This window comes from Pipistrellus hanaki (genome assembly GCF_964339955.1).
Source record: "Pipistrellus hanaki genome assembly, chromosome: 6".
In the NCBI taxonomy this organism is placed as follows: domain Eukaryota; kingdom Metazoa; phylum Chordata; class Mammalia; order Chiroptera; family Vespertilionidae; genus Pipistrellus; species Pipistrellus hanaki.
In genome coordinates this window covers 68,653,806-68,681,742 of record NC_140508.1, presented here as the reverse complement: position 1 = coordinate 68,681,742, position 27,937 = coordinate 68,653,806, and the positions used below count along the sequence as shown (strand labels likewise).

The 27,937-nt window shown below is 41.5% G+C and overlaps 1 protein-coding gene across 2 annotated transcripts in view; it reads right to left on the bottom strand.

The window, feature by feature from the left end:
- Positions 1–27,937, bottom strand: part of ASXL3 (ASXL transcriptional regulator 3) — a 172,488-nt gene that overhangs the window by 133,912 nt on the left and 10,639 nt on the right. Inside the window, exon 2 of one of the 2 annotated variants that reach the window (XM_084888700.1) lies at positions 1,523–1,605. In XM_084888700.1, the coding sequence (XP_084744826.1) occupies positions 1,523–1,605 (83 nt within the window). Of the gene's footprint in view, positions 1–1,522; positions 1,606–27,937 lie in introns of those variants that run through there. The other variant, XM_084888701.1, reaches the window with a different exon arrangement.

Here is a 27,937-nt window from a genome sequence, read left to right as displayed (position 1 = left end):
GTGTGTAGGATGCAGCTGATCAATGTTTTTAACTCTCTATCCCTCTCCCTTCCTCTCTGTAAAAAAAAAAATCAATAAAATATATATAAAACATAAAAATAAATAAACTGGGGGAGGCTGACGTGGCCCACGCCTTAGGGACAGAGGTGCAGGAACACCGGCGGTTTAAGAGAAGTTGGCCGGGGGAGGGTACTCCCTTCTCCCAGCGGTTCTACCTCAGTATCAGCCAGAACATTCAGGCAGCTCAGCAGGTTTAACTTTCACCCAGTTACACCCACTGTACGCACAGGGGCTTGCAGACAGACAAGGTTCATACAAAGCACACACACTGTGCCACACACAGGAGTACGTGCACATAGGTGACATCCAATGGCTAGGTTAGCCTCTCACAAGCATCTTCTTTCCTCCTTGAGTAACAACATTGATATGGTCCTACAGGCTGGCTAAAGCCCAAACTGTAAAATTAATGCGAAATAGAAATAATGGATCATTACAGATCAACAGAACATGGTATATCCATACAATGAAATATTATTTGGCAGACAAAAGGAATGAAGTACTGATTAGTGCCACATCATAGATAGATTTTGAAAAAAAAAAAAAATAGGCTGAGTGAAAGAAACCCATCACAGAAAGCTACATATTGCATAATTCCTTGTATTACATGCGCACCATAGACCAATCATAGATATGACAAGTACATTAGTGGCCACCAAGAGTTGGGGGAGATTTCCATCCTGAAAATCAAGGTCTTTTAACATAAAAGACTTAACTACATGTGTTGAAAGCGGTCCACAGCAGTGACCTCACTGCTTTACCAACAGGGACGACAGGGCCACCAACCAAAAAAGTGAAACTTAAATGGTGAATGACTGCTGATGGGTGTTACGGTTTCGTTTGGGGATGATAAATATGTTCTAAAATAAGAAACCTGTCACAATGGCACAAATGTGCGAACCCACTAAAAACCACCGGATTGCACATTTAAAATGGTGAGTTCCGTGATGTATGATCACAGCTCAGGGCGACTTTTTTAAAAAGCTCCACAGCTAATGAGTGACGCTCCACGGGGAGGCGTGCTAAGCACAGGAGGACTGGAGTTTCAACCACGTTCACGGGCACCTGGACCTTGATCCGAGTGAGCTCACCTGTGTGCCCCAGCACCGGAATGGCAAGCCCGGGGGAGGGTTTCCCTTCCCCCAGCCCCTTTCAGAAACACACCGATCTCCTCTCATAAGGAAGAGGGGGAGGAGAGCTTCCAGGAAGCAGTTAATTCACACAGCGCTGCACGTTGCTAACAGAGTATGTTCAATATTAATCTGTCCGGTGTAATTCATTAAGCCGACAGGCAGTTCCAAGGAAACGTGTGGTCATCTAAATACTTGGCAGACACAAAAGTATCCGCAGGTACCTAATTCACCATCAATTATACCATCTACATGGAGAGACAGCTAGTGCTTTGCAACTGGTGGCCACCGTTAAGTCAATAAAAACGGGAAATGCTGTACTTATAAATACTGACCTTGTTTCCTTTAACCCTTCTTTCTGAATGACTTCCAGTATCTGCTTCGCTGTCATTGGTGAGTTGGGGTGTTTTTCTAGTGCCTGAAATATAAAAATAAACGTAAGATTAATAGGTGATTGCATGGGAGCATCCGAAATGAAAGCGTGTGTGAATCATGCAATGTGTACTTAAAATTTTAAAGGGGGAAAGGGGTTATTATATCAAAATAAGATTCCATCACACAATTCAAGTATCCAAAGTAAGAATGTAATTTTTCCTGGACATGAATGGCATTTTCTGCAACATTCTAAAAAAAAAAAAAGGTAATAAATGTATACAATTCCCTTTGTTAAAAATCGCTGGTATTTTTTTGGTTAGAGACACGCTGTCAGGCTGTTAGAGTGTTTCCTAAATTTCCAGGCCTTGGGAACATGGAGCCTGAACACTATCAACAGCCCAGAGCAAAGAACCTCAATGGATTCCCATTCTGATCCACCTCTTTCATAGGAAAAAGAAAACGAGGGGAAAAAGCCCTTTATGACCCAAATGGCAAGAAGCACACAGAAACCCAAGTGCCTCGTTGCAGTGTTTTCCAGTTCAGCTCAGTTTCCTTTCTTTTGCCTTTTCCGGTTGATTTCAAGGAAACCCCTGCCTCTTCCCATTCAGCCCATCTCCATTTTATAAACAGATCCCATTGACCGCCCCCCACCCCTTCTTCTCTGTCCTACTTATTTTTTAGTACAAGGGAGTACTTTAAACAACATGCAGGGAATACGTGGGACACTGTTATTTCCACAAGTGCTAGATCATCCGTTCTGAAAATCAAGGTTTTTTATGTAGCTTGGGACTTAATGACATGTGTGGAAAGCAGTACACAGCAGTGACCTCCCTGCTCACCAGCAGGGACTACAGGGGCTCCTGCAGGTACAAGAAACAGGAATGCACACCTTTCACAATGCCTTCTTCCAAGGGAAGACAGCCCCTAATGGCAGATTCTGGACAGAAGCTTCTGCACATCACGGCCCCAGGCAACTGAAAGACTATAGCTTTCTACTGGTGAGGATTTACTAGAAGGATCATAATTACTAAGAACTAGAGGCTTGGTGCGCAAAATTCGTGCACTTGGGGAGTCCCTCAGCCTGGCCTGTGCCTTCTGGCAGTCTGGAAAACCTCAGGGGATGTCCGACTGATGGCTTAGGCCCTCTCCTCAGTCAGACATCGTTACTGCTGCTGTGGAGGTGGGAGCGGCTCCTGCCACCACCCCTGTGCTTGCCAGCAGTGAGCCTGGCTCCTGGCTGAGCAACGCTCCCCCTGTGGGAGTGCACTGACCACCAGGGGGCAGCTCCTGCGTTGACCATCTGCCCCCTGGAAGTCAGTGCACATTATAGTGACCAGTTGTTCTGCTGTTCAGTCAATTGCATATTAGCTTTTTATTATATAGGACTACCGGGGCACTCTAAAAACCCAAAATTACAAAGGCTCCCCAATCTGTTCACAATAGCTCTGTGGCCTCTCCTACAATCAACGGCCAAATTTCCACCAAGTCACTAGCAAATGTTCTGTCCAATCAGGTCTTCCCATGAGTTACAGGCAGCCCCACCTCCCCATTAGGGCCACTTTCCTGGTCTCCCCTTCCTACGACCCAGGATATTTCCCCGTTTCCCCCAGCCTGGATCAGTCCCTTCGTCAGAGTTGGTAAGTTCTTTAAAGAATATAGACATCTGAGCGACACTTGAGAGAAGGTATGGCAACAAGCGTCCCCTTGGGAACAAAGAAAAACTGTCCTCCCGGAGGAGGACTCGGAGCGGAGCTGAAAACTGGGAAAGGGGGGGGGAGAAGTTCAGGCAGAGCTGTAGAGGGAGGACTAACACGTTTTGTAAACACACTGCTTGAAAAAGGCGAGAAGGAAACTGCAGAGTGAGCTGAAAGGGGGAGGTTAGGTCACAAGGGAGGGAGGGAAAGAAATAGACACGAAAACAAACAAGCTGACAGACTTGTTGACACCAGAACTGCAGGCAGAGAAGTGCACACTGATGGATTACGAAAGGAGACGCTGTTCCCGTGATGGGCACCACCCCACGCGATGGGTAAAGCTAAGGACACCAATGGGCTCTCATCAAAGGTATGGGCCGAAGGTCAACAGACACAGACATACACAAGTAAGCAAGCGAGGAAGAGGGGCTGGGGGGGGGGGGGGGGGAGGGCACAGGATAGAAGGAGGAAGGGTTTAGAAGAGGAAGGAGAGGAAGGAGGAAAATTGAGCTGAACTGGGAATGTCCAAAAGGCAAACCGGTTAAAACTAGAAGAGGAAAGAAATCCCCAGGCACTGGGCAATGTTTTAAGGGACATTGGGGTGCACTCGAAAGTGGGGTTACTCACTGTGGAGGACTCCCTGTTTCTCTTCCTGAGTACAGGCCCCTCAGCACACCTGGGCAGCGCCTCCCAGCAATTGAGGGAATTTGGATAGCCCTGTCCCCTTCTCTATGACATCACATCCTACTCTACAAAGGAAGTAAAAGTGCCAAGAATTACATCACGAAGTGGGTGAGAGGCGGGGAGGCAATGATGGAGCCACACATGCCAGAAGCCACCACCCTCAGTGCCTGTAAGACAGAGAAAGGGGGCGGGGGCAGGAGGGTTCCTGGTGTGAGCACACCTCACTGTGCTAGGCGTGTGAACATGGACAGGACAATGGTAGAGAGGAATTACCTTCACAGAACAAAACATCGATACCATCAAAACAACGGGACACATGGCAGAGACGAGAACCAGACTCGCAGGCAGCCACACTCAGACACCACGGTGGGAAGAGGTCACAGGCGGAGCACAGTCTTAAGCCCCCCCAGCCCCTACCTTAGATTCCCCCACCATCTCCCCATGACTCCTCATTGTTACAGTGTCAGATGTCCTGCAAAACAGTATTCTCTGGATTACCCCTCATGACATTTCTCAAATACTAATATTTGAATGTGTTTTCATGGTCAATTAATTCACATGTTCTTATAACTGTTTTCCACCTTGTACCTACTTTTTTAGAAAATGGGATAAAGAATTCAGTACAGCAGAGAAGGGAGTAGAAGTTTTAAGACTGTTTATAACAAGAAGATTTTATCCAGAAATAGGTCTAATAAATATTTCAGATCATCAAAACAGGTTCAAGCTGGCTTAGGAAAAAAATCATATAATTGTTGCAAAGGAAGTCCAAGTTTTTAAAGTTTGCCATGAATAATTATTTTAAATAATCTTGCTTTCTGAGAGTAAAAATTAGAAAAATGCAAACCCAATGCCCATTTTATTGAAAGCAAAATGCACCCACAAGCCTGCAATCAAAAATATTAACCATGCCTAATTCTTGTTCTCTTTCTAGTTTTTCTATTCATACACATTATTTTTAACATAATTACAATTAAGTAAAATACATGTATATTATCTGTCTTACTTTTCTCGATGTAATTTGAATTCTCCAAAATGGCATTATAATTAACACTCCTGAGAGTAGGCATTATTTAAAAAATTCAGTTAGTAAATAGAAATACCCAAAGAATATATTGAATATAACATTTTAAGAGCATTGTTATGTCAAAGAATATGAATTCTGTTATGTCCCTTGACACACAGCCAAATACTTGCAGAAAGATTTTAACAATTTATACTCTCACCAAACAGAACTGAATGCTTGGCCAGTATGAAGCATTATCTTAGTAGGTCAAACAAGTGGTAATTTGTTGTTATTTTTATTATACTTCTGTAAATACCAATGAGGTAGAGATGTTTTCAAATGTATCTCATGTGGTATAGGATATTACACTTGAGATGTTTCTGTTTCTATTAATGTGGAAAAAGCTCTTTAAACAGTCAGAATAATATTCATTACTTGGCATAGTAGTGATATGTATTCCTTTTGTTGCATATCTTTGGATATTTTAGGGTGATATGCAATGTTTTCCATTTTCACGCGAACAATTCCATCAGATTTTTTCCATTGTAACAGCCACTGCTCTATGCTTACACCAGTAGCCCTGCACACAATCAATGCACCAATAGCTCTCTTTGGGGCCAGGCCACTCCATGTCCGCAGCCCAGAGGCTCTCCATGACCCAGAGGCCCATCTGCGGCCAGGCACAGAACTCTTGCCTTGTCACTGCAGCAATGAAGCAAGCATTCTGCCAGGCCATTCACGTGCCTCACTCTCAGTGGCGGCTCCTGTGGGACTGGGGGACTTTGGTGGGGCTGAGAGGACTGGGTGCCGCCATTTTAAGTCTATGGGTGCCACCATCTTTGTGACGGAGTGACGGTTAATTTGCGTATTATCCTTTTATTAGGTAATATTTTCCTCTTATCCAGAGAGAATGCCAATGTCTACCAATAGTTATTTTAAGTATCCTTATGTTTGTATTTTTTTATTTCATCAGGGATTTACCTCTGTACCAAGGTGAAGCACTAGCCTCCCATTCCTGTTAGTAAGTCAGTGTTTGATAAGCCTGCCATGAGGAGTGAGGTTTCCTCTGCCACCTACTAACATGAGGGCAATGAGAACCCCTTTGAATGTGAAACCCATACATAAGTGCGGGGTCCATGATAGAAACCGCACAGAGCAGAGCGGTCCTTATTGAGGCGGAGGTGGGAATGCTCAGAGGCCCCATGCTTTTGCTGATGGCTGAAGGAACATCTGGGCATTTTCAGAGTGAAATGAAGTGCAAACCACTGCACATGGGGCTGGCCCAGGACTCCTGCTCAGCTCCCCTGATCTCTCAGCCACCAGGTGCCAGCAACACACCCTTTTCAATCGCTGTCACAGTCCAATTCTTTTCACTCCCTGGCTAGGACACTGCTCTCATTATTCCTTCTTACATTTTTAATTATTCACGTCTTTATATTTCCAGATGAAATTTAGATTGGAATTAAATAAGACATCTAATTAAAGTTTTAAGAAATTTACGCACATTGTTCCATGTATTTAAGTTTTATTTCACAAACTGTAATAAGCTTTTTATTGTTTTATATTTTTAATTGCAACTATGCATACACTTTTTCACATAATATTCTCCTGTTTTATGGCTAATACATCCAGAAGCCATTGAGTGGTGATAATTATTATCTATATGAACAGCAAATTGAATTCTTAATAGTGGCAATAGTACAGAAGCCCAGAATCAGATTTTCTACAAGTAATGTGAATTTTGTCTCCTTTCCAGTAGCTCTGTTTTCTCTTTCTGACATTATTTCCTTTAGATTACAAAGGGATCTTTTCTAGTCCCTGTCAAAAAACAAAACAAAACAACACCAAAAAAAACTTTTGCTGAACATTGAGCTGCTTGGTCATTTATTTCCTCAAAAACAGGCCCCCAAAGCCACAGAGCTTCCTTAAGAATATCCGCCCTGGAATTAGCCGAGCTGGCCGGAGCTACCAAGAGAAGACTGTAATTGGAAACCACTGGACGGATATCACTGTCTCTCCTCCACAAATCAAAGTTCAATCTTTCCAGAAAATGTCCTTTCTTTCTGTGCAAAACAAACCATTCTCCGGTGTCCGATCTGCGCGTGTGATCCCCTCAGTCTCACCCTCAGAACTGTCTTGCACCTCATGCCCCAGCCTCAAGTCCTTTCAATTCCCAGCCACTTTCTTCCTTCACGTAACCACCCCTCCTCCCAAGGTCTCCCATGAGGCCTGGCTCTTTGTAAGGGGGGTTTCCATGGCTAGGGACGCAAATAAATACAATCCACTACCTTCCTAGCAAGGGATCCTCTTGTATTTCTTTTTTCAGAAGATGTGAAAAGGTGTATAGAATTGGCAAATACACCAGTGGGTAGATTTTCACCTTCTTTATTTAGGTGACTGACTATATGAGAGCCCACCCCAAAAGCATCTAATTTCATGCAACCTGAGACAAAGCAGACTCATCTCAGAAACCATCTCCCCCAGACTTCTACATGAAGAAGGGAAAAACAAAACAGGCAGAAAAGGATAGGAATATAGTCAAGAGAAGGAAAGGGGCGGTTTGCCAAATCATCCAGGGCACAGGCCAAGCTAAGAATGCATTTCTCTGGTTTAGGTTCCAACATTCTAAACTAATAAATATAACGTTTCAAATATTTTAAGGCTTACTCAAGATTTCCTTGGTGCCTCTCAAACAGAAACGTCATTTCAAGTTTCCCTAAGATAAATACATGAGACCAGTGTTCATCTAATGGTTAAAATCATTATTTGGGGGCGGGGGCATAAAAAAAATGTTCTGAACTTATTTAATTGCAAAATAAGAAGATAATGTTTAAATTTGTGAAATCCCAAATGAGTATCAAACACCAGGCTCTTTCCCTTTCTTTAACAGCATATGCCTTCCTTGGATCCATACTGGCAGATCATTAAAATATCTAACTGTGTAAGGTCTTGTGTCTCAGGGAAAATGATTTTGGGATTACAAATTGGCCATTTTTGAGTGTGTGTAATGATTTTGGGATTGCAAATTGGCCATTTTTTGAGTTCTGCACAAGTGAGCTCTACAATTACAGGGTGTTTTCACACAATTTGTATTATTTGCTTTCACACAACATTTATTACTATGTCATTCAATTTCATCCAGTGATGTTATTTTACTTGACCTTCACTTGATCAGACACATAGAAAAGAGAGAATCAACTTTCTCTGAGATGCGCAAAGTTGGAGCAATTGGTCCAAGGTCAAGAAACTAGTTAAGTGGAAGGACGAGCCTTGCATTCATGAGGATGTTGATGATGATGTTTACACATAATAAGAACAGCTAATACTTATTAGCTCCTCTGTGCTAAGTCTCCACAGAATGTGCAGATACTAGTAATACCACAGATTCTTGGGTTCACAGATTTAACATTCCTGTTTCGACTATTCCTGAGAAACCACAAAGATCCATGTCATTTTGATGGAACATGAATTTGGATCCCAGTAGAATTCAGAGGAGGAAATAAATCCTGTAAAAAGTGACAGCACCTGGCCTCAAGCTCAGTGAGGTTACTCTCTACTCCTAACATATGTGATTACTAGGCAAAGGTTTCAAAATGATACTTAAACAATTTTTCCATTCTACTTGCATGGATTTTTGTGGGGAAATTATATGCCTTAGTAGTATTTATGAATGTGTCACTTAAACAATTACAGAAATCCTATATAATAAAGAGATAATATGCAAATTGACCATCACACCCTCGTACAAGATGGCCGCCCCATGTGGTCACAAGATGGCCACAAGATAGATGGTGGGGGAGGGCAGTTGTGGGCAATCAGGCTAGCAGTTAGGGGTGACCAGACTAGCAGGGGAGGGCAGTTGGGGCAATCAGACCTGCAGGGTTGGGCAGTTAGGGGCAACCAGGCCTTCAAGGGAGGACAGTTGGGGGGGGACTGGGTTGGCAGGGGAGGGCAGTTGAGGGTGACCAGGTCTGCAGGAGAGAGCAGTTGGGGAGGACCGGGCCGGCAGGGGAGGGAAGTTGAGGGTGATTGGGTCAGCAGGGGAGCAGTTAGGCATCAATCATATTGGCAGGGGAGTGATTAGGGTGTGATCAGGCTGGCAGGCAGAAACAGTTAGGGGCAATCAGGCAGGCAGACAGGCGAAAGGTTGTGAGAGGGATGGGATCAGGCCTAAATTGGCAGTCAGACATCCCTTGAGGGGTCCCAGATTAGAGATGGTGCAGGCTGGGCTGAAGGACACCATCCCTGCCCTTGTGCACAAATTTCGTGCACCAGGCCTCTATTTTTTTTTATTTTTATTTTTTATAAGAACTTTAAGAACAAGGCTAACTTCAGTCAGAAGAAAGCAGCTGCCAAGAAGGTCAAGTGCCTGGTCTGGCAGCCAGTAAGTGCCCAGGCTAGCCTATGTGACACTGCAGTTTGCTCTTCCTGAGAAGTTAAGTTTTGTGTGTGTGGTTTTTTTGTCATCAGCATGGGAGCTTATAGTCTGAAGGCCTATAATCAAAGATATTGTACACAATATCTACGTACCTCATAATCCCCACTTCTGTAACCTCAGGCTTCAGATCAGATTTTTTTTTTAATAAATCTTTATTGTTGAATGTATTACACAGATCCCCTTTTATTTTCCCATTGACCTTTATAGCTCACCCCAGTCCCCCACCCCAGGCCTCCACCTCCCTATTGTCTGTGCCCATGGGTTACGCACATCTGCATACAGGTTCTTTGGTTGATCTCTTCTCACCCACACATCTACCCCCACCTTCCCTCTGAGATTCTGCACTCTGTTCCATGTTCCCATGTCTCTGGATCTATTTTGTTTGTCAGTTTATTGTGTTCATTAGATTCCACATACAAGTGAGATCAGTTGATACTTGTCTTTCTCTGACTGGCTTATTTCACTTAACATTATACTCTCCGGGTTCTTCCATGCTGTCTCAAAGGGTAAGCAATTCTTTTTTTTTACTGCTGCATAGTATTTCATGGTGTAAATGTACCACAACTTTTTTTACCTATTCATCTACTGATGAGCATTTGGGCTGTTTCCAGATCTTAGCTAATGTAAATGGTGCTGTTATGAACATTGGGGGGCATACATTCTTTCTGATTAGTGTTTCGGGTTTCTTAGGGTATATTCCTAGAAGTGGGATCACTGAGTCAAATGGCAGTTCCATATTTAATATTTTGAGGAAACTCCATACTGGTTTCCATGGTGGCTGCACCAGTCTGCATTCCCACTATCAGTGTACTAGGGTTCCCTTTTCTCCTCATCCTCGCCAGCACGTGTCATTTGTTGATTTACTGATGATAGCCATTCTGACAGATTCATTATCATTTTAATTTACATCTCTCTGAAGCGTTTTGTCTTATGTCTCTTGGCCATCTCAGATATTTTTCTTGAACTCTCATATAATGGTTTGAACCATACTTTCCTGTGGTAGCAGCTGTCAAAAGTGCCATTAATTATCATTATCTACTTAATGATATTTTTCCTGCTACATGGCAAACCTCATGAGATCAAGGACTCTGATCCTCATTTGTGTTTATAGCTTAATATCATGACACTAAGCCAGTAGACATGAGGAAAGACCAAGTAAATTTTGAAAATGTTTTGAGTAGCTCTATATTAGGAACTGTTATACAATAATAAAGATGGTTATGCACTGTGGAGACAGGGGGACCAGGAAACCCCTGCTCACCAGCTGTCTGATCTTAGATACTCAACCTCCATGAACTTCAGCTTCTTCGTTTCCTCATGTATAAAAATGTTGCGAGCACTGAATGATATATTGACTGTAAAGCATGTATCATTCCCATATAACAAATGGCTATACAGCAATATGTGTTCGTAATCATTTGCTAATACTATTAGCTAGGTGGGGGGGGGGGGGGGGAAACAGCTCATGTTGAGCAACAGCCTAGGAAGATGAATCTTTTCAATACAAAGAAGAGAGCTATAACACACACACACACACACATACACACACACACACACACACACACACACACACAGATGGACACTGGATGTGGTCTTTGAGATTTCCTGCATAAACTGCACTAGAGCTCTTCCAATCAGGTTGGCCCCACATTGCCTTCATTGCTTGATCGCTGCCAAACTTATTCCACTGGGACTCACAGGTAACCCTGCACCGCTCTGTGCTTAGCCTCACCATCCAACAGTCTTTCTGTTTAACATGAGGGATAAAAAAAACGTGCTCTTTGAGAGGACCTGTCAGCTGGGGGGACAGCACACCACAGGGACACATTTCCCGCCTGTACTCATTACAAATCACAGGGAAATGCAGAGAATACCAACAGTAAGACTTTCTCCCAGCAATATACACTGAGTGGCCAGATTATTATGATCTCTGAATGCATAATAATCTGGCCACTCAGTGTGTGTGTGTGTGTGTGTGTGTGTGTGTGTGTGTATGTGTGTGTGTGTGTGTATATATATATATATATATATATATATATATATATATATATTCGTGCACCAGGCCTCCAATATATATATATGAATTCGTGCATAGGTGAGGTCTGGCAAGCCTGGCCAGGGGGAGGAGACATGGATGGTTGGCCGGCCAACCTGCTGGTCAAACTCCTGGTGGAGTGGGGAATTTGCATATTAGCCTTTTATTATATAGGATATACACCGAGTGGCCAGATTATTATGTGTTCAGAGATCATCATAATCTGGCCACTCAGTGTATTGTCAGCTGTTTTAAAACATCACCAGACATTATCAGGGGCCAGGTCTCTCCTTTCCCCCTCCCGCCCCCAGGTTAATGGCACTTCCGTTTCTGCCATCATTTCTCACATATAATAGCTTGCAGACACTACCTCCGGAATCATCTTTCTTTGAATATCCTTGAGTTTAACAAGTGTCACTTGTGAAACACATGTTTTAAGAATTATACTAATTAATATAAATTATCTAAATTCCATTGATAACATATATGACATGCAGTGTGATCACAACCTAAAACAGTATCCTTTCCTTTTGCTAACACCCCTACTACACTGAGGCAGCCTAATGGGACACTTCCTCTTTGTTAGCAGTCCTCACACTGTCAATCGCTGAAACTCCCAGATCTCTAACATCTGCTTCCGAAATCACATGCATAACCCTGTGGTGCACTTTCCAAACGTGCCAGACATCAGTGCGTCTTTGTTTAACGCACCAATGTTTGTTACAGTGTATTTTTGAAGCCTCTGAAGTCTTATTGTCCCCAAATATCTAATTACCCGGGGCCAGAGCTATACTTTGTGGAGCACACAAATTTGAAAAATACTGATGTGAGATCAACGGCATCTTTTTAGGTTCAGGTGATAAAGTTCTTCTGGAATCATTCTTCTCCTCCCCACTGTTCTGTTTTTGTTTCGATTTTTTTTTTATGTCCTGATAGCCACATATCTGACCAACATGGCTGTTGTATTTCTCCTAGTTATTCACGACAGAGCTGACCAGGGTGATGGAGAATAAAGCAGCACACCTCCTCGGAAGCTGCTGACATCTCCTCTCTGGCTGACACTGATTAGTGAATCAATGTACTTTGTCTATAGATGTTCAAGCTGCCACAGATTCATTTAATTATACCGTCACCCAGTTCATGTGGGTCCATCACGTTTAAAAGAGTTTCATAATAGACTATGTCAGACTGGCTGAAATTTAGCTCCGACAGGAGCGTTCCCCTGATGAGTAGGACTCATAATCCTATCAAAATAAATTAATTTATTGTGACAGGAATTAACTTGGAGAATCCATATGCCTTCCAGGGATCACTAGCTCCATTTCTAAATGCTCACAGTCATCTACTTAATAACACACTCTAGAATTTTACTGAGAGTTGACATAAAGTGAAATTCAAAAATGTTCTTTAACCTCTTTTGAAAAAATGTATCTATTTGAGACAGAGAGAGAGGAAGGTATGTTGATTTGTTGTTCCACTTACTGATGCATTCATTGGTTGATTCTTATATGTGCCCTGACGGGAGAGTGAACCTGCGACCGCGCTGTACAGTGCACGCTCTAACCAACTGAGCTACCCAGCCAGGGCCTACCTCTTTAATAAAAATAATAATGATAATAACAAACACTTACACAACAGGTATGCTGTATCATGAATCATTCTAACATGCATATAATCTCACTTAATCCCCCAAACAATCATTTTATTGGGGCTTTTATTGCATCATTTTACAGATGACAGATGAGGTAACTAAGGAGCAGAGAAGTTAATTTAACTCTCTCAGAGTCACAGCTACAAAGCAGCAGAGCCCAGATTTGACCCCACATGGTTTCATCCTTGGACAACCGCTCTCCACTGGCTGTGATTTTCCCCAGGACTTTCCGAGGAGCCCCTGGTCAGACCTGCAGACCCTCTCAGTGTCTGTCATTTAACTCACATTTCCTCATCTCTCACCCAATCTAAACACAGTGGATATAACCTCTTCCTTGCTTTCCTTATCACATCCTGTTAAAAAAACAATATCAGCACTAGTTTAAAAGAAAGAAAACACACAATATAACATTTCAAAACTGAGAAATCGTGCCTGAGAAGAAAGTTGCAGTGACTATTAATTTCATGGCAGCTAAAATGTACATTGCAAACATGAGCCAGTTCATACTCATTAGCTAAATAAAAGAACATTAGTTGTCAGGGCAGATAGTTCTAAACTAAGATAATGGTCTTATCTAGATGGTTCTAGACAGGCATTTGGTGATAATAAATGAGATCTTCAATGGGAGTTTCACACAGCAAGCTCGGGACATATAAATTTGTCAAAGAATCTCTCATAAAAATCTAAACATAATATCTACACTAATAAAAGAGAAAGATGCAAATTGATCATACTCTCACGCCTACCAACCAATCAGGAGTGAGTGTGCAAATTAACCCAACAAAGATGGTGGGTCAATTTGCATACACAAGCACCAAGTGGCCAGGGGCAGGATGCTTGCATCATCACCATGGTGACGACACAGGCATTCTGCACTGCCCCAGCTGCTCTGGGCCTCTGGGCAGTGTGGGAAGGTGAAAAGGCTGCTTTAGGCCAGAGCCAAGGCAGAAAGGTGGCTCCAGGGAAGGAAGACCTATTCTTAAATGAATTTTTGTGCATAGGGCCTCTAGTAAACACATAATTAAGAATAACTAGGTAAAATAATCCAAGTAGACTGTCTTCCTAGCTTCAAATATGATTAAATTGAGATTATATTTTCAAATATAATAAAATATGGAGTACATATTTTATTACTATAGGTAGATATAACAACTCTGGACTTGCAGAGGACAGAATACAATATTATAAAAATTTAGGAGCTTAATGTACAATTTTGTCCACATGTGGGAGACTAAACAATCTATCCATATGAAAAATCCATGGGCAAAGCCAACATTTCCCTCAGGACATTCTAAACTTTCAGTATTATGGGAATCCTTACAAGGTGCTCCTCTTAATAATAGCAGGTAGGACTTACAAACTTCTAGAAAGCATAGAAATAGGGGAGCCAGCTGAAACCAGTTTGGCTCAGTGGACAGAGTGTCAGCCTGCAGACTGAAAGGTCCCAGGTTCAATTCCGGGCAAGGGCATGTACCTTGGTTGTAGGCGCATCCCCGATGGGGGATGTGCAGGAGGCAGCTGATCGATGATTCTCTCTCATCGATGTTTCTAACTCTCTATCCCTCTTCCTTCCTCTCTGCAAAAAATAAATAAAATAAAATAAAAATAAATAGGGGAGCCACTTTTATGATAATTTGACTTATGTTAATGTATTTAATTCTCACAATCACATATCAAAGTAGGTATTGGTTTTTTTTTTTGTTGTTTCTTTGTTTGTTTGTTTGTTTTGTAGTTGAGAGAGCTGAAACACAGCATATATAATAAGCAGAGCTTGGGTTAAACCCCTGTCCTTGGAGTCTGAGTATTTCACCATCACAATATAGTACCTTTTAACAAACAACACTACCTTATGTAGAGGGTAATTTAGCACAACTATTAAAGTACAAAAGGTGGGCAGTCAAATTTTTTGAACATCTTTAGGTATTTTTCTTATAGAAATCCACAGCCATCCTACATATTCAATGAAGCATTATTTGAAATAAAACAGTAAGACAAGATCTAAAAGGAAGATTGTTAGATAAATGAAGGCACGTACATACCATAAACTAATTTAGGGCCATTACAAAGAAAACAGGTACTAATATGATGGTGTCCATGATAAAGTAAGTAGTAAAGATAAGCAATTTTAAGAACAACATGTTTAGAAGAAGCATATATGCATGTGCATGTGATGTACATATATTATACCCATGCCCACAATCCTTCCCCCAACACAAACCCCATATAAAAATATTCAAACAGTGAACAAATGTTACCCTGGGGAGTGGTGGAAAAGAAAAAGTTGAAAAAGGAAATTTCATATTTGAAAAAATAGTTCTGTATTTAGAAGCATAAATTACTTTCATCATCTTTAAACTACATTAATATAACCTCTATATGATATAATACATATAATATATGCTTACATTATATAATTTAAGCACATAGTATATAATATTTAGTAACTAATTCAAAACTCAGTTTCAGAACAAAATAAAAATGAATAGTCAGACCACAAAAGAAACAGCTCTACACCTTATACTCTCATGCACAATGCAGAAAATAAGATAAAGGTATATTGAATTTTTTCCAAGGCAAATATTACTCATCATTCAATCTGAGTCAGGAAAATTCTTCAGTGTTATTTTCACAGACTCGCCTGAAATGACACCGCATCCAGATGTAGCTGCCAAAAGGAATTAGGTTCAAAATAGATCTTGAGATAATTGTAGAAAATGACTTTGTTACATGGAATTATTTGATTCTGACCACTTAAATGTTGAAGAATGACAAAGACAATGATGCTTGCTTTGTCAGAGTTAATAGCAGCCTTTTCTCCTGACTATAGTTAAACAACAGCATTACCTCCTCAATAATTCATTGATTTAACAAATATTTACCAAGTAGATGCATCCACCAAAACAAAATACAATAAAGCTTGTTAACACCATCTCTGGAGACACTGATCCTCGGGTTTACTACCGGAGCGGAGGGTAGCAAACATCTAATTTACTCAGAAACAGATTTAAAATTAAAGAAAAGAGACTAAGCCATATGCCTTCTTTCATATTCATTCAAAATGCCCATGCCGCTTACATAACAATGACCTTTGCCTATGCTAGTCCCAGGGGTGGTATTATAATCAGATTCCAGGCAGTAGTGAGGATCATCACATTTTGTGTGATCTTTTTGGTCACTGCTTTATTTTCAGTACCTGGCACACTGTAGGCATTTAATAAAAACTTGCCTAAAGAATGAAAATAAGACCAACAAATGACAAAGGAAGGTTGATGTATTGTTTTGTGTGAACTCTTTACTCTCTATTTCTGAAAAATACCCTTTCTTACTTTGATGTGAATAGGAGCTGTCATATTCCTATAGATCCAAAAGAGTTACCTACTAATGAGGTGGTGGGATGGCAGGGAAGGGGGGTGGGCAGGTACACAAGGAGGTAATTTCTGATCCTCTCCAGAATACATTAGGCTAAAGCTCAAGAAAAATCTCACACCCGGCCCAGTGTGGCTCAGAGGTAGAGCATCTACCCAGGAACCAATAGGTCACTGGTTTGATTTCGGTATTCCTGGTCAGGGCATATGCCCTGGCTTGATCCCTGGTAGGGGATCTGCAGTAGGCAGCTGATTAATGATTCTCTATCATCACTGATGTTTCTGTCACTCTCTCCCCTCCTCTCTGAAATCAATAAAAACATTTTTTTTTAAAAAAGAAAAATCTCATTGCTTTCTGGCAATAACCCCATGTTATGGGACCCTGAGACTTGCTGGATGCTGTTCCCAGCCATGAGTAAGAAGCCAGGTTCAGACAACAAGGCTTCTTCTGTACAGAGAGAAGCAGAGATGGGAGCATCCTGGACACATTCATTCCTTCTTCCAGGGGTTACTGAGGACTTTTATTCACTGATATTGGTTGATGTTTGTACAAGTCTTCCAACAAATTCATTGTCTCACTAAATTGCTTAGAGTTGGATTTTAGTCTCTGTGCATGGCTAAGTGCCCACGACCTATGTGTTCCTTACACTAATTATTAAGCCCTCAGTTAGTTCCTCTCACAGGATTTTAAAAAATTACAAAGTACATGATATTTCAAATCTGATGTTAAATTTTGATTCCTTTAGAACAGTGTTTCCCGAACTTTTGACATATGTGTACCCCTTCTATAATTTTCGTAATGCTGAGTACCCCTCGCACTCATGAGAACGTAGAATTAGGCGCAGCTAGGCACAGTGCAGTGCATATCCCCACCAAACTCCGGTGCAACACATACCCCCACCAAACTCTTCCCGTACCTCTGGGTGTACATGTACCACACTTTGGGAAACACTACTTTAGAAGATGAATAGAAGAGTAGTTAGTGGTAAAACTTACATTTTCATCATTGGCAAACTAAATTCTTAATGAAATAAAATGTAGGAACGCACATGGGTAGCCTTTGGTCAAATATAAACTTTGACCCATCCAGAGACAATAGTTAAAAAACTAAACAATTATATAAGACTAGAAGCCAGGTGCATGGATTTGTACACCAGTGGAGTACCTCGGCCTGGCCTGCACCCTCTAGCAATCCAGGACCCCTCAGGGAATGTCAGACTGCTGGTATGGCCCAATCCCTGCAGGCCAGGCCAAGGGACCCCATGGGTGCACGAATTTGTGCACTTCTAGTATGCATATAAGATCTTTGGTTAATCTGTTCCTGCCCTCCCCCTCCGCACTTCCTTCTAGGATTCATCAGTCTGTTCCATGTTTCCATGCCTGTGTGTGGCGTGTCTGCCCCCAGTGGTCAGTGTGCCTCATAGCTACCGGTCGAATGGTTGCTTAGGCATTTATTATTATTATTATTATTATTATTATTATTATTATTATATAAATAATTCTAGCAGTAAGAGGTCTTTACCTAGAACTCAGGTTTGATGAGTTAAGAATTTCTGAATCCCAGGCTTTAGAAAGAGGAATGACATTTTTTAAAAAAATATGAATCAGGTATGTTAATATTTTAGCAGTATGACTGGGAGATCTTCTAAAGGTCAAAGGCTTATAAGATATGTGCTTCCCTATTTCTAATTGGAGTTGTGTGTGAACATCTACCATAACTAAAATAAAATAAAGAGAAAAGACAAACAAACACAATCTATCATAACTGTTTATACTAAAAACCAACTCAAAGATCTCCCACAAGGTTTATTACACTCCAATAGTTAAGATTACAACGGAAGTATCTACCTCAAGATTTATGCTAAATACATTCTTGGGGCAATTACTTTCATGTTCTACTTGATATACTATCCACCTTAGGATTATCCAAGTTTTCTAACCCTCTCCATCCTACCCCCTTTCAGCTCTGTTTCTTTAAGTATGTGCTGGAGGAATGAAAGCCATACTTATCAGGGCACAAAGCAAACAGAACTGGCTTCAATCAGCTAATATTTGTTGATATGAAATATGGGCTGAGTCTCTTTAAGGAGGCAATGGAGCATTAAAACTTACCTTAGCCAACAAAAGATTCTTTATGAAATCAGATCGTCCCTATTGCTCTCTAGCTTTCCCCAGTCCTGATTTTACCAGCAGCACTGTGAATACAACCCCAGGCTGGGAGCTCATTATAACGTAATGCTATGTTTAGATGTCAGGATGAAGAAAAATGATTAGCTCTGATGTGATCAAAATATCTATCCTTTTGAAAGAAATACAAGGAGGAGTTACCTATTAACCAACTCTAAATTAGCAGTTACATAAAGTCTCACTTATATTGTTCCCAGAGGTTGCCATTCAGCATTATTCAATTATGCCTGAAGATAAATTAGGCCAGATGTTTTCCCTGTAGACTCACTCAACTCCATGCAGTAGTCACCAGGACCACAAGGAATCAACTCCTCCCCATGAAAGCTAAACGTAGGAAAAGCTTTGAGAGATCTGCTAACTACCTTGACATTCAGGTTTTAAAACCACACCTGCCATCAGGTACGGAGAACATGTAAGAGACAAAAAAGTTAGATTGTTCTATAGGCATACTCATGCAAAGGGGATATAACTATAAAACATATCATCCCCATATTATTAGGAATTAAAAGATCATTTTTAAATCTTTATTGTTGAAAGTATTACAGATGTCCCTTCCTCTTCCTCTCTCCCATCAACAGCTTCTAGTTCATACCTCCCACTCCCCCCCACCCTGAGGCCTTCTCCACACTATTGTCCGTGTCCATGGGTGATACATCTATGCATACAAGTTATTTTGTTAATCTGGGGAAGATCTCTTTTGTGACCCCAGCTATAATAATTATAACGAAGTGCCTACACCTCTATATAACAGCCAAAAAAATACTGAACATAATTCACTAAAAATGAATGTCTCTTGCAGATAAATTATGTCATAATGAAAAATATAACCCAGCTGGTGTGGTTCAGTGGTTGAGCTTCGACCTATGAACCAGGAGGTCATGGTTCGATTCCCATTCAGGGCACATGCCCAGGTTGCTGGCTCAATCAATCCCCACTGTGAGGCATGCAGAAGGCAACCGACCAATGTTTCTCTCATCACTGATGTTTCTAGCTCTCTCTCCTTCTCCCTTCCTCTCTGAAATCAATCAAGATATATATATATATATATATATATATATATATATATATATATATATATATATATATATAATCTAACATGTAAGGGATTGGTGCATTAACAACTCCATCCCCATTTAAGCAAAAGATTGGTAGAGCATTCTAGGAAAGGTAGTTTTGAGTGCTTGCTTTAAGGCATGGAGCAGATATGGCTACATACCAGTGAGCTGAAGGACTGGACAAACATTGTTCATCCGGTTTAAGATGCATATGGTCAACACATTCCTTGTGGAATGAAAGTCTGCAGGCTTTCAAGAGAAGTGAAATGCCCCCCCCCCCCTTTTTCTACATGAAGTGCAGGGCTCAATGGGGGAGTCTGGACTATCAGGAGTTCCTGAATACTGTTTGTAGAGAAGAGTGGATACTGGTGGAAATAGCCTGAGGGTGACTTTGCTCTCGAAGGAAGGGAAACTAGACAGGAATCCCTGAGACAGACTGGGAAATATAATCCCTATGGGGGTGTGTCTTTCTACCAGTACTCCTCTAGGCAAGAGAAAGACAGACACAGACAGACAGACAGGGAAGGAGGGAGGGAGGCAGAGAGGTGTTATTACAGTGTCTGTTTTCCTCTTCTCAATGGTGTGTGGAAGTCTGGCCATCCCTTTTCAATGAAACACAATTTGTCTGGATTTGGGGAATTTGAACTCATTTAAACTGTCCAGGTGCCCTTTTCCTATCTCTTAGACGATCTTGGAATTCAGTTCCCTGTTAACAATAATTGTTCCACTCTCTCTGGTTAAAAAACCTTCCTCCTCAATAGACAGATGGGAGAAAAAGCAACTATTTTATAAGGCAAAAACAGACAGAATTCTCTTGAAATAGCATACAAGAGAGGAAAATTCTCTTATTTCCTTGTAATGAAAATTCTCTACAGTTTACTGGTTTAAAAATATCGAAGCATAAATACTGAAGAGGATGACTTTACAAAGCAATTTAATGTAACAGTGAAGAAAAGAGGGACTGGACCTTGTTTGTCTTACTTTCCTCTTAAGCATGTAATTATGCACTTAGTATCTCATAAACATACGAAAAAAAGTGCCCTGGGGTGAAAACACAGGTTTCTCCATAAGGACTTTACCTGTCAGGATCAGCAGGGACACAAAACAGTGAACACCAACCTTGAACTCTCAGTGGATTAAAACAAACACTTATGTCTCAACCACATCTACTTGCCCAACCAAGCACCAGGCTGACTGAAATCCCATCTTGTCACCAGCTCCTGTGGTCAACAGAGCCAGGAAAGAAATAAGGGGAGTCACACACAGGCTGGAGGAACAAGGCAACTCACACTGTCACCCTAACTTCAAGGTGTCAAACAAGTGCACCCTACCACATAGCCCTAAGGAGGGAAAATGAATAAACTGTGCACTAACCTACTGACTATCACAAAATATCCAGTGAACCATGTATGAGAGACAGACAAAAAGAAATTAACAACTTAGCAGAAGACAATATATTTTTCTCTGCAAACGCTATCCCACATAAAGACATATGCCCAAACGCAGAGGGGAAAAATATATAACATTACAGTAAGTTTTCCTAAAGCCCTACACTGCTTCTTCCTCACTCACTTGTCTGGATGACACCTTGAATAGGCTTAAAGTTGCCTCTTTCCCTAAAGCTTCCTACTACTATCACCAAGAGAATAAGAGAGAAAAGTTCAAGAACAGATGGAGTGGGAAAACCGGTCTAATCAAGAAAGGGCTCCCCTAGCTGGTTTGGCTCCATGGATAGAGTGTGGGCCTGTGGATGGAAGGGTCCTGGGTCAGTGCAACATACAGGAGGCAACCAATTCATGTGTTTCTCTCATATCAATATTTCTCTCTGTCTTTCCCTCTCTCTTCCACACTCTCTAAAAATCAATGGAAAATCATCCTCAGGTGAGGATTAAAAATATAAAGGGCCTCATTTTCCATTGCAGCTCTTAACAAATGAAAAACTGTTTAACTTCCATGAATCTTGCATTTCCTACCATGCAGCTGGACTCAGTAGTGAATTCTGAATAAAATAAAATAAATAAAAAGCAGAGTCATTAGAAGATTAAAAGGAAATGCAACATCTGACATGTCTGACAAAATCAGACATGAATTTTCAATGTATTTGCTCACTTGAGACTCAAAGTCCAGCTATTCCTATTTAGTTACTGGAACTTGGTTTATGAAGATAATATTAGCTAAAAAGTGAAATATAAAAATTGAATACATAAAAATTGAAGCGTGAAAAAGAGAACTCATGGACATGCATAAGTGTGGTGATCGTGGGAGTGGGTGGAGGTAGAAAAGGCAGAGAGGGGATAAATGGTGATGGGAGAAAATAAAGTAAAAAATAATAAAAGTTGGAGAAAAATGGAAACAAAAAAAAATTTCCATTTAATAGTGTTTTTATTTCTGTTTTTCATTTCCTCATTGAAAACCCTGGTGGGCCCTAGCCATTTGGCTCAGTGAATAGAATGTCGACCTGCGGACCAAAGGGTCCCAGGTTCAATTACAGTCACGGGCACATACCTAGGTTGCAGGGTCCTCCCTGGCCCTGGCTCTTTTCAGTCAGGGCTCCTGCGGGAGACAGCCAATCGATGTGTTTCTCTCACATGTATATTTCTGTCTTTCCCTCTCTCTTCCACTCTCTCTAAAAATCAATTGAAAGATATCCCTGCGTGAGGATTTACAGGCACGCACGCACAACCTTGTGGTGGATTAAATGTATTTTTTTCTTCAGACACAATAGCATTGCTGCCTAGAGCAGACCCCGAGTAACATCAGCTCAAGGACCATCCACCATCATCCAAACGGAAAGGTATGGTCACATTCCCACCAAGCTAACAAAAAGGAGGGAGGGAAGGGGGGACAAGGAGAATAAATTTTAAAAGCACTATCTTTGTCTCAGTTAAGCTCTAGGAGGAAAAAATTCCATTAGATGAATGAACAAGAACTGATGGAAATAACAGGGAAATGTCCATAGAATTCTTCACGGAATAAGGAGCATTCAGAGAAATAAGTGTAGATTTACACTGTGAACAAGAAAAGTTTGCTCTCTTTTGCTAAGCTAACATCTTTGGAGAATCGTGATCAACTCTGTGAAGAAAACGTGGCGTTTAGATAGTGAATACAAATATTTACCTGCACCCAGAAAGTATCTGGAAGCTTCATTCAGAATTATGTATTTTGTGAATTCAGATCCTAAATTGTATTAAACTACGTTATAAATATTATATATAAATTATTTACATGTAACTCTAAGGAAACTGGTCAGGCCCTGGCCAGGTAGCTCTGTTGGTTGGGGAGAATTGTCCTGGTGTGCCAAGGTTGTGGGTTTGATCTCTAGTCAGTGTACATACAAGAAGCAAGCAATGAATGTATCAATAAGTGGAACAACAATCTGATAATTTTCTTTCTCTTCTCTTTTCTCCTCTTCTTCCCCTCTTCTTTTTCTTCTTCTTCTTCTCTCTCTCTCTTAAATAAATAAAATCAATAAATATTTTTTTAAAAGCTGGTCTGTGAGGGTAAACAGAACAGAAATCATCCATTGTTCTAGCATTTAAATCGGGGTAATTAAATTTCAAAGGAAACAGACCAACAAAATCTTTAGAATTTTTGCAATGGCTTCTTTGGCCTTAACATTTTTAAAAATATATTTTTTATTGATTTCAGGAAGGAAGGGAGAGGGAGAGAGATAGAAACATCAATGATGAAAGAGTTATTGATCAGCTGCCTCCTGTATGGAGCCCATAATCCAAGCATGTGCCCTGACCAGGAATCAAACCATGCCATCCTGGTTCATAGGTTGATGCTTAACCACTGAGTAATGCCAGCCGGGAGGCCTTAACATTTTTTAAATGTAAAATGAACTCACAAAAAATCATACCAGAAATAATGCATGAGAAGTATCTTCATTAATACACTTAAGATCTAGAGCTCCAAAGTTGGGCAGACATGGATTTCAATTGCTCACTACTTATTACTTCAGCAAGTTAGTTTACTCTCTCTGTAGCAAAGGTAATGGCATTACAATTTGTTTTCCCAGCATATTTTACATCTGCCCTTTATTGGTGTTTTTATGTAATTTTCTTCTGTCCCTAGAATCCCTGTGTGGCAATCAATCATGTTACCTGATCACAGCCATTGCTGTTGGTGAGTTACAGGTACATCAGCTGAGTAGGACAAAGTGAAAACTTTTCTGGAATTGGCATTAAATCATCATCATCATCATCATCATCATCATCATCATCATCTACACCAATAAAAGAGAAAGATGCAAACTGACCATACCTGTATGATGCCCAGCAGCCAATCAGGAGTAAGTATGCAAATTAACCCAGCAAAGATGACAGGTTAATTTGCATACATTCCCCACTGCCCCAGCCACTCCAGACCTCTGGGCAGTGTGGCAAGGCAGAAATGCGGCTCTGGTAGCCAGAGGAAGGAAGGCCCATTCTTGCACAAATCTTTGTGCATCAGGCCTCCAGTAATAATAATAATAATAAAAAGGAGAAGAAAAAGAAGAAAGAGGAGAGCTAGGTATATAGGTAGATAGGTAGGTAAACAGGTTGAAATTCTGCTTGTGTTGGTTTGCTAAGCTTGGAGAGTGCATTCTGGGGTTCTAGTGACCATCTTATCTTGCTCAAGACTTGAACTGAACCCCACCTGCAGTATGAAGACAAGATAAAACAAAGACAAAAAGGAGAAAGCAAATACCTGGATGGCATTCTCTAGTCTCCATACCCACTTACAACCAAAGTCCACCCTTTGGTTTTTCAGTCGTGTGAGCCTTTTTGCTTACACTAGTTTTAGTTCAATTTCTGTTGCAATTAGAGAGAAACTAAAGTATTACACATTCTAAATATCAATTTCTTAACTGGAAAAAAATGTGTGTAATATTACAACACGTCTCATAGGTTTGCTCTTATGATTAAACAATATTGGAACCCAAAGATGGTGCATTGTCTCGTGAGACTGAAGAATGAGTTCACGGAGGAAGAGGTAAGGGAAAGCAGAGTTTACTGATAGACAGCCTCCCTCTAGCTGGGAGGGGACCCAAGTGGGTTGCTGCCAACACACTCTGTCTAGGGGTAGATATATGCCCACCTGGCTCCTGATTGGTCCTTCAGCAGCAGCTCTCTGTCTAGAGGGGTTGGTTGTTCCCTGCCCAGCAACTCCCGCCTAGCTGGGTTTTCACCTAGCCAAGTTGCCTTAGCAACTAGTCAGCAAGCTTCAGCCAGATATTCCTGGACTTCCTCTTTTCCTTTTCTCCCGTAGTCCCAACCCTAACTACCCAGCCTTCTTCTATCTCCTCAATATAATGCATAACAAGTTGGTACAGTGTCGGGCATATAAGCACTTAATAAGTACTAACTCTTATTATTAATTAGTGCTACTTTAGCAATAGTAACATTTTATGATAATTGACATACTAAAATTATACCATCATTATATCAGAATCCTACATTCTCAAAAGGAGGCTCTGATAGCCGAGCATATAAATATTTTACTTACATTTATAAAGGAGATTATTTACTTTGCAAACATTTCCAATCTGTGTTGTAATCAATGCACTAGGTAAATCTTCTCCTGGATTGGAAGTGATAGCAAGCCTTTATAGATCATCATTGCACCTTATTAAAATCAAACATAGAAGATTACATTTAGGTTATTAAATTACTACACTGCACAACTTTACATCTACAGAGAAATATCTCTTGGGCCCTATGTGGTTTATTATTTTTTTTACATTAATTTCCCAAAGGTCAAGGTTCGTATCTTATTTCATTCACATGTCAGCTAACATAATGGCAGAAATTGACTACCTTTCAGTGCTATTAAGCATGATGACTGCTAAATTATTATCCCAAAGAAGTAAAAGATACTGGTGAGCTGAAAGTAGACACACTTACAAAATCCATCAGTTGTCCAATTGATTCTTGGGAAATTGAATCCCTTCTCTAGATTGTATAGTGACAGTTCAGCAATGTCTCAGAAATAAACGAGGACATAATTTTTATAGTCCCACTGATCTGTTGAAAACTTTTAGAGACTTGCTTCTGACGGCTCCCTGGGAAAATCTCTGACTCATTCACTTCACTCAACTGTGATCAGCACTAACTTAACATGAGGTAGTGCATCAGGCTCTCAGGAAACAATTATAAACAAGTAAACAGCTCATTATATTGCCACAACCACAAAGCGCTTTGGGAACATATAAAGGTTTCTCAAAGAAAGATGAGCCCTGAAGGAAGTGTGGGAATGTACCAGATAAAAAGAAGAGGAGGCTGGGAGGGAGGACTTTATGACGAGAAGGAACAACATGTACAAAGTCGTGGCAAAAAAGGAGGGACAGCATGATGAACCCAAAGCTCTCACAGTCCTTTTCTACGTCGGATGTTTAGGATGGCAACTGCAAGAGAGTGAAGCAATGAAGTCAGGCAAGCACACAAAAGACAAGCCCGAAGGATTCTGAAACAAGAGTGACTGCACTCGTAGAAGAATGAGACACCAGCACAAGTTTTTGGCCCTGACCGGTTTGGCTCAGTGGATAGAGCCTCAGTCTGAGGGGGGGTCCCAGGTTTGATTCGGGTCAAAGGCACGTGCCCAGGTCGTGGGCTCAGTCTCTATAGTGTCAGGTGTTCAGGAGGCAGCCGATCAATGATTCTTTCTCATCGTTGATGTTTCTGTTTCTCTGTCCCTTTCCCTTCCTCTCTGAAATCAATAAAAATTAAAAATTTAAAAAAAAAAAAAAAAAAAAAGTTGTTTGAGAAGGCCAGGCCTGCATGCCTCCGTGGTTGAGTGTTGACCTATGAACCAGGCGGTCATAGTTTCAGGTTGTGGGCTCCATCTCCAGTAGGGGGCGTGCAAGAGGCAGCCAATCAATGATTCTCTCTCATTATTGATGTGTCTATCTGTCTCTCCCTCTCCCTCTCTGAAATCAATAAAAATATACATTTTAAAAGGAGCTATTCTGTATATTCCTCATTAGCGACACCAAACTCATTCTCTACCCTTCTCCATGCAACTCTGTAACCTGTGGCCTGACATCTATGAATTTCCTCAATGAAGACGCCCTGCGATGGACTCAGCCTACGGGGGCACCAGCTGGAGATGAGAGAATGAAAGGAGAGACGGGTCAGTACTGATGTCCAGATCTCCCTCACATCCCCGGAGAGGCGTCGGAGACCCAGAAGTGGCGCAGCTACAGCCACAGCAGCCAGAGAGAGAGAGAGAATGTGGGCAGTAGGGAACCCAGGAAGGGCTGGTCCCTGTTGTTGGGTTGAAAGAGGCCATAACCCCAGGCATGAAGGTCCTGGGAGGCCCTGGATCTGGTGAGGTCCCTGAGGCAACACCAATGGTGCAGCTCCAGCAGTTACCCCTAGGGGGCGATGGAGAAGAAGGGGGCATCCCAAAGCCATTAATAACCAATACTCCTTTGTGTGACATCCACACCCACCCTTTCTCCACGTTCTTGCTCCCCAGCCCTCAGTTCCTGAGATGAGGCTGAGCAGGGACCTAGAGGAGCCGTAGGAATCCCCTCCCCATGTGCTTCCTTACCCCTGATAGCCAAGGGCTCCCGTGTTAGGACAAGAAGAGGTTTAAGAGCCCTGCTAACTCCCCACTTCATACACCACAGGAGCCCCATCCCCTGGGAAGGGGATTTGGGCTCCATGACCTCTCCAAGGGTAATGGGGGCCATTTCCTCCCATTATATTTGATCACCTCCCGTTATATTTCCTCCCATTAAATTTATACCCTCTCCCCCCACCCCCCAGCCAAAGGAGATGTGAGGGGTAAGGACTGTCAGTTATTATTTAAGGTGGTTGTTGTTTTAAGCAAAATGGAGAAGCATAAATAAATAAAAGGTCACAGTTTCTGTCACACATTCTTTCCCTACCCCCACAGCCCACATCACTGCAGTCACCACTCCCTGCCCTTGGCCCTCCAGGGCTAAGGGTGCTAAGAGCTTCCTGCTGGTGCCAGCCCCGCTTTTCCCGCTGTCCTAGTTCTTTCCCTTACTATGCCCTACCTTTCTTTAATCAGCTGGCTAGGATAGAGACATGGTCAGCAACTTGCGGCTCTCGAGCCACATACAGATCTTTGGCCCCTTGAATATGGCTCTTCCACAAAATACCATGGCCTGGGTGAGTCTATTTTGAAGAAGAGGTGTTAGAAGAAGTTTAAGTTTAAAGAATATGGCTCTCAAAAGAAATTTCAATTGTTGTACTGTTGATATTTGGCTCTGTTGACTACTGAGTTTGCCGACCAGTGGGATAGAGCCATC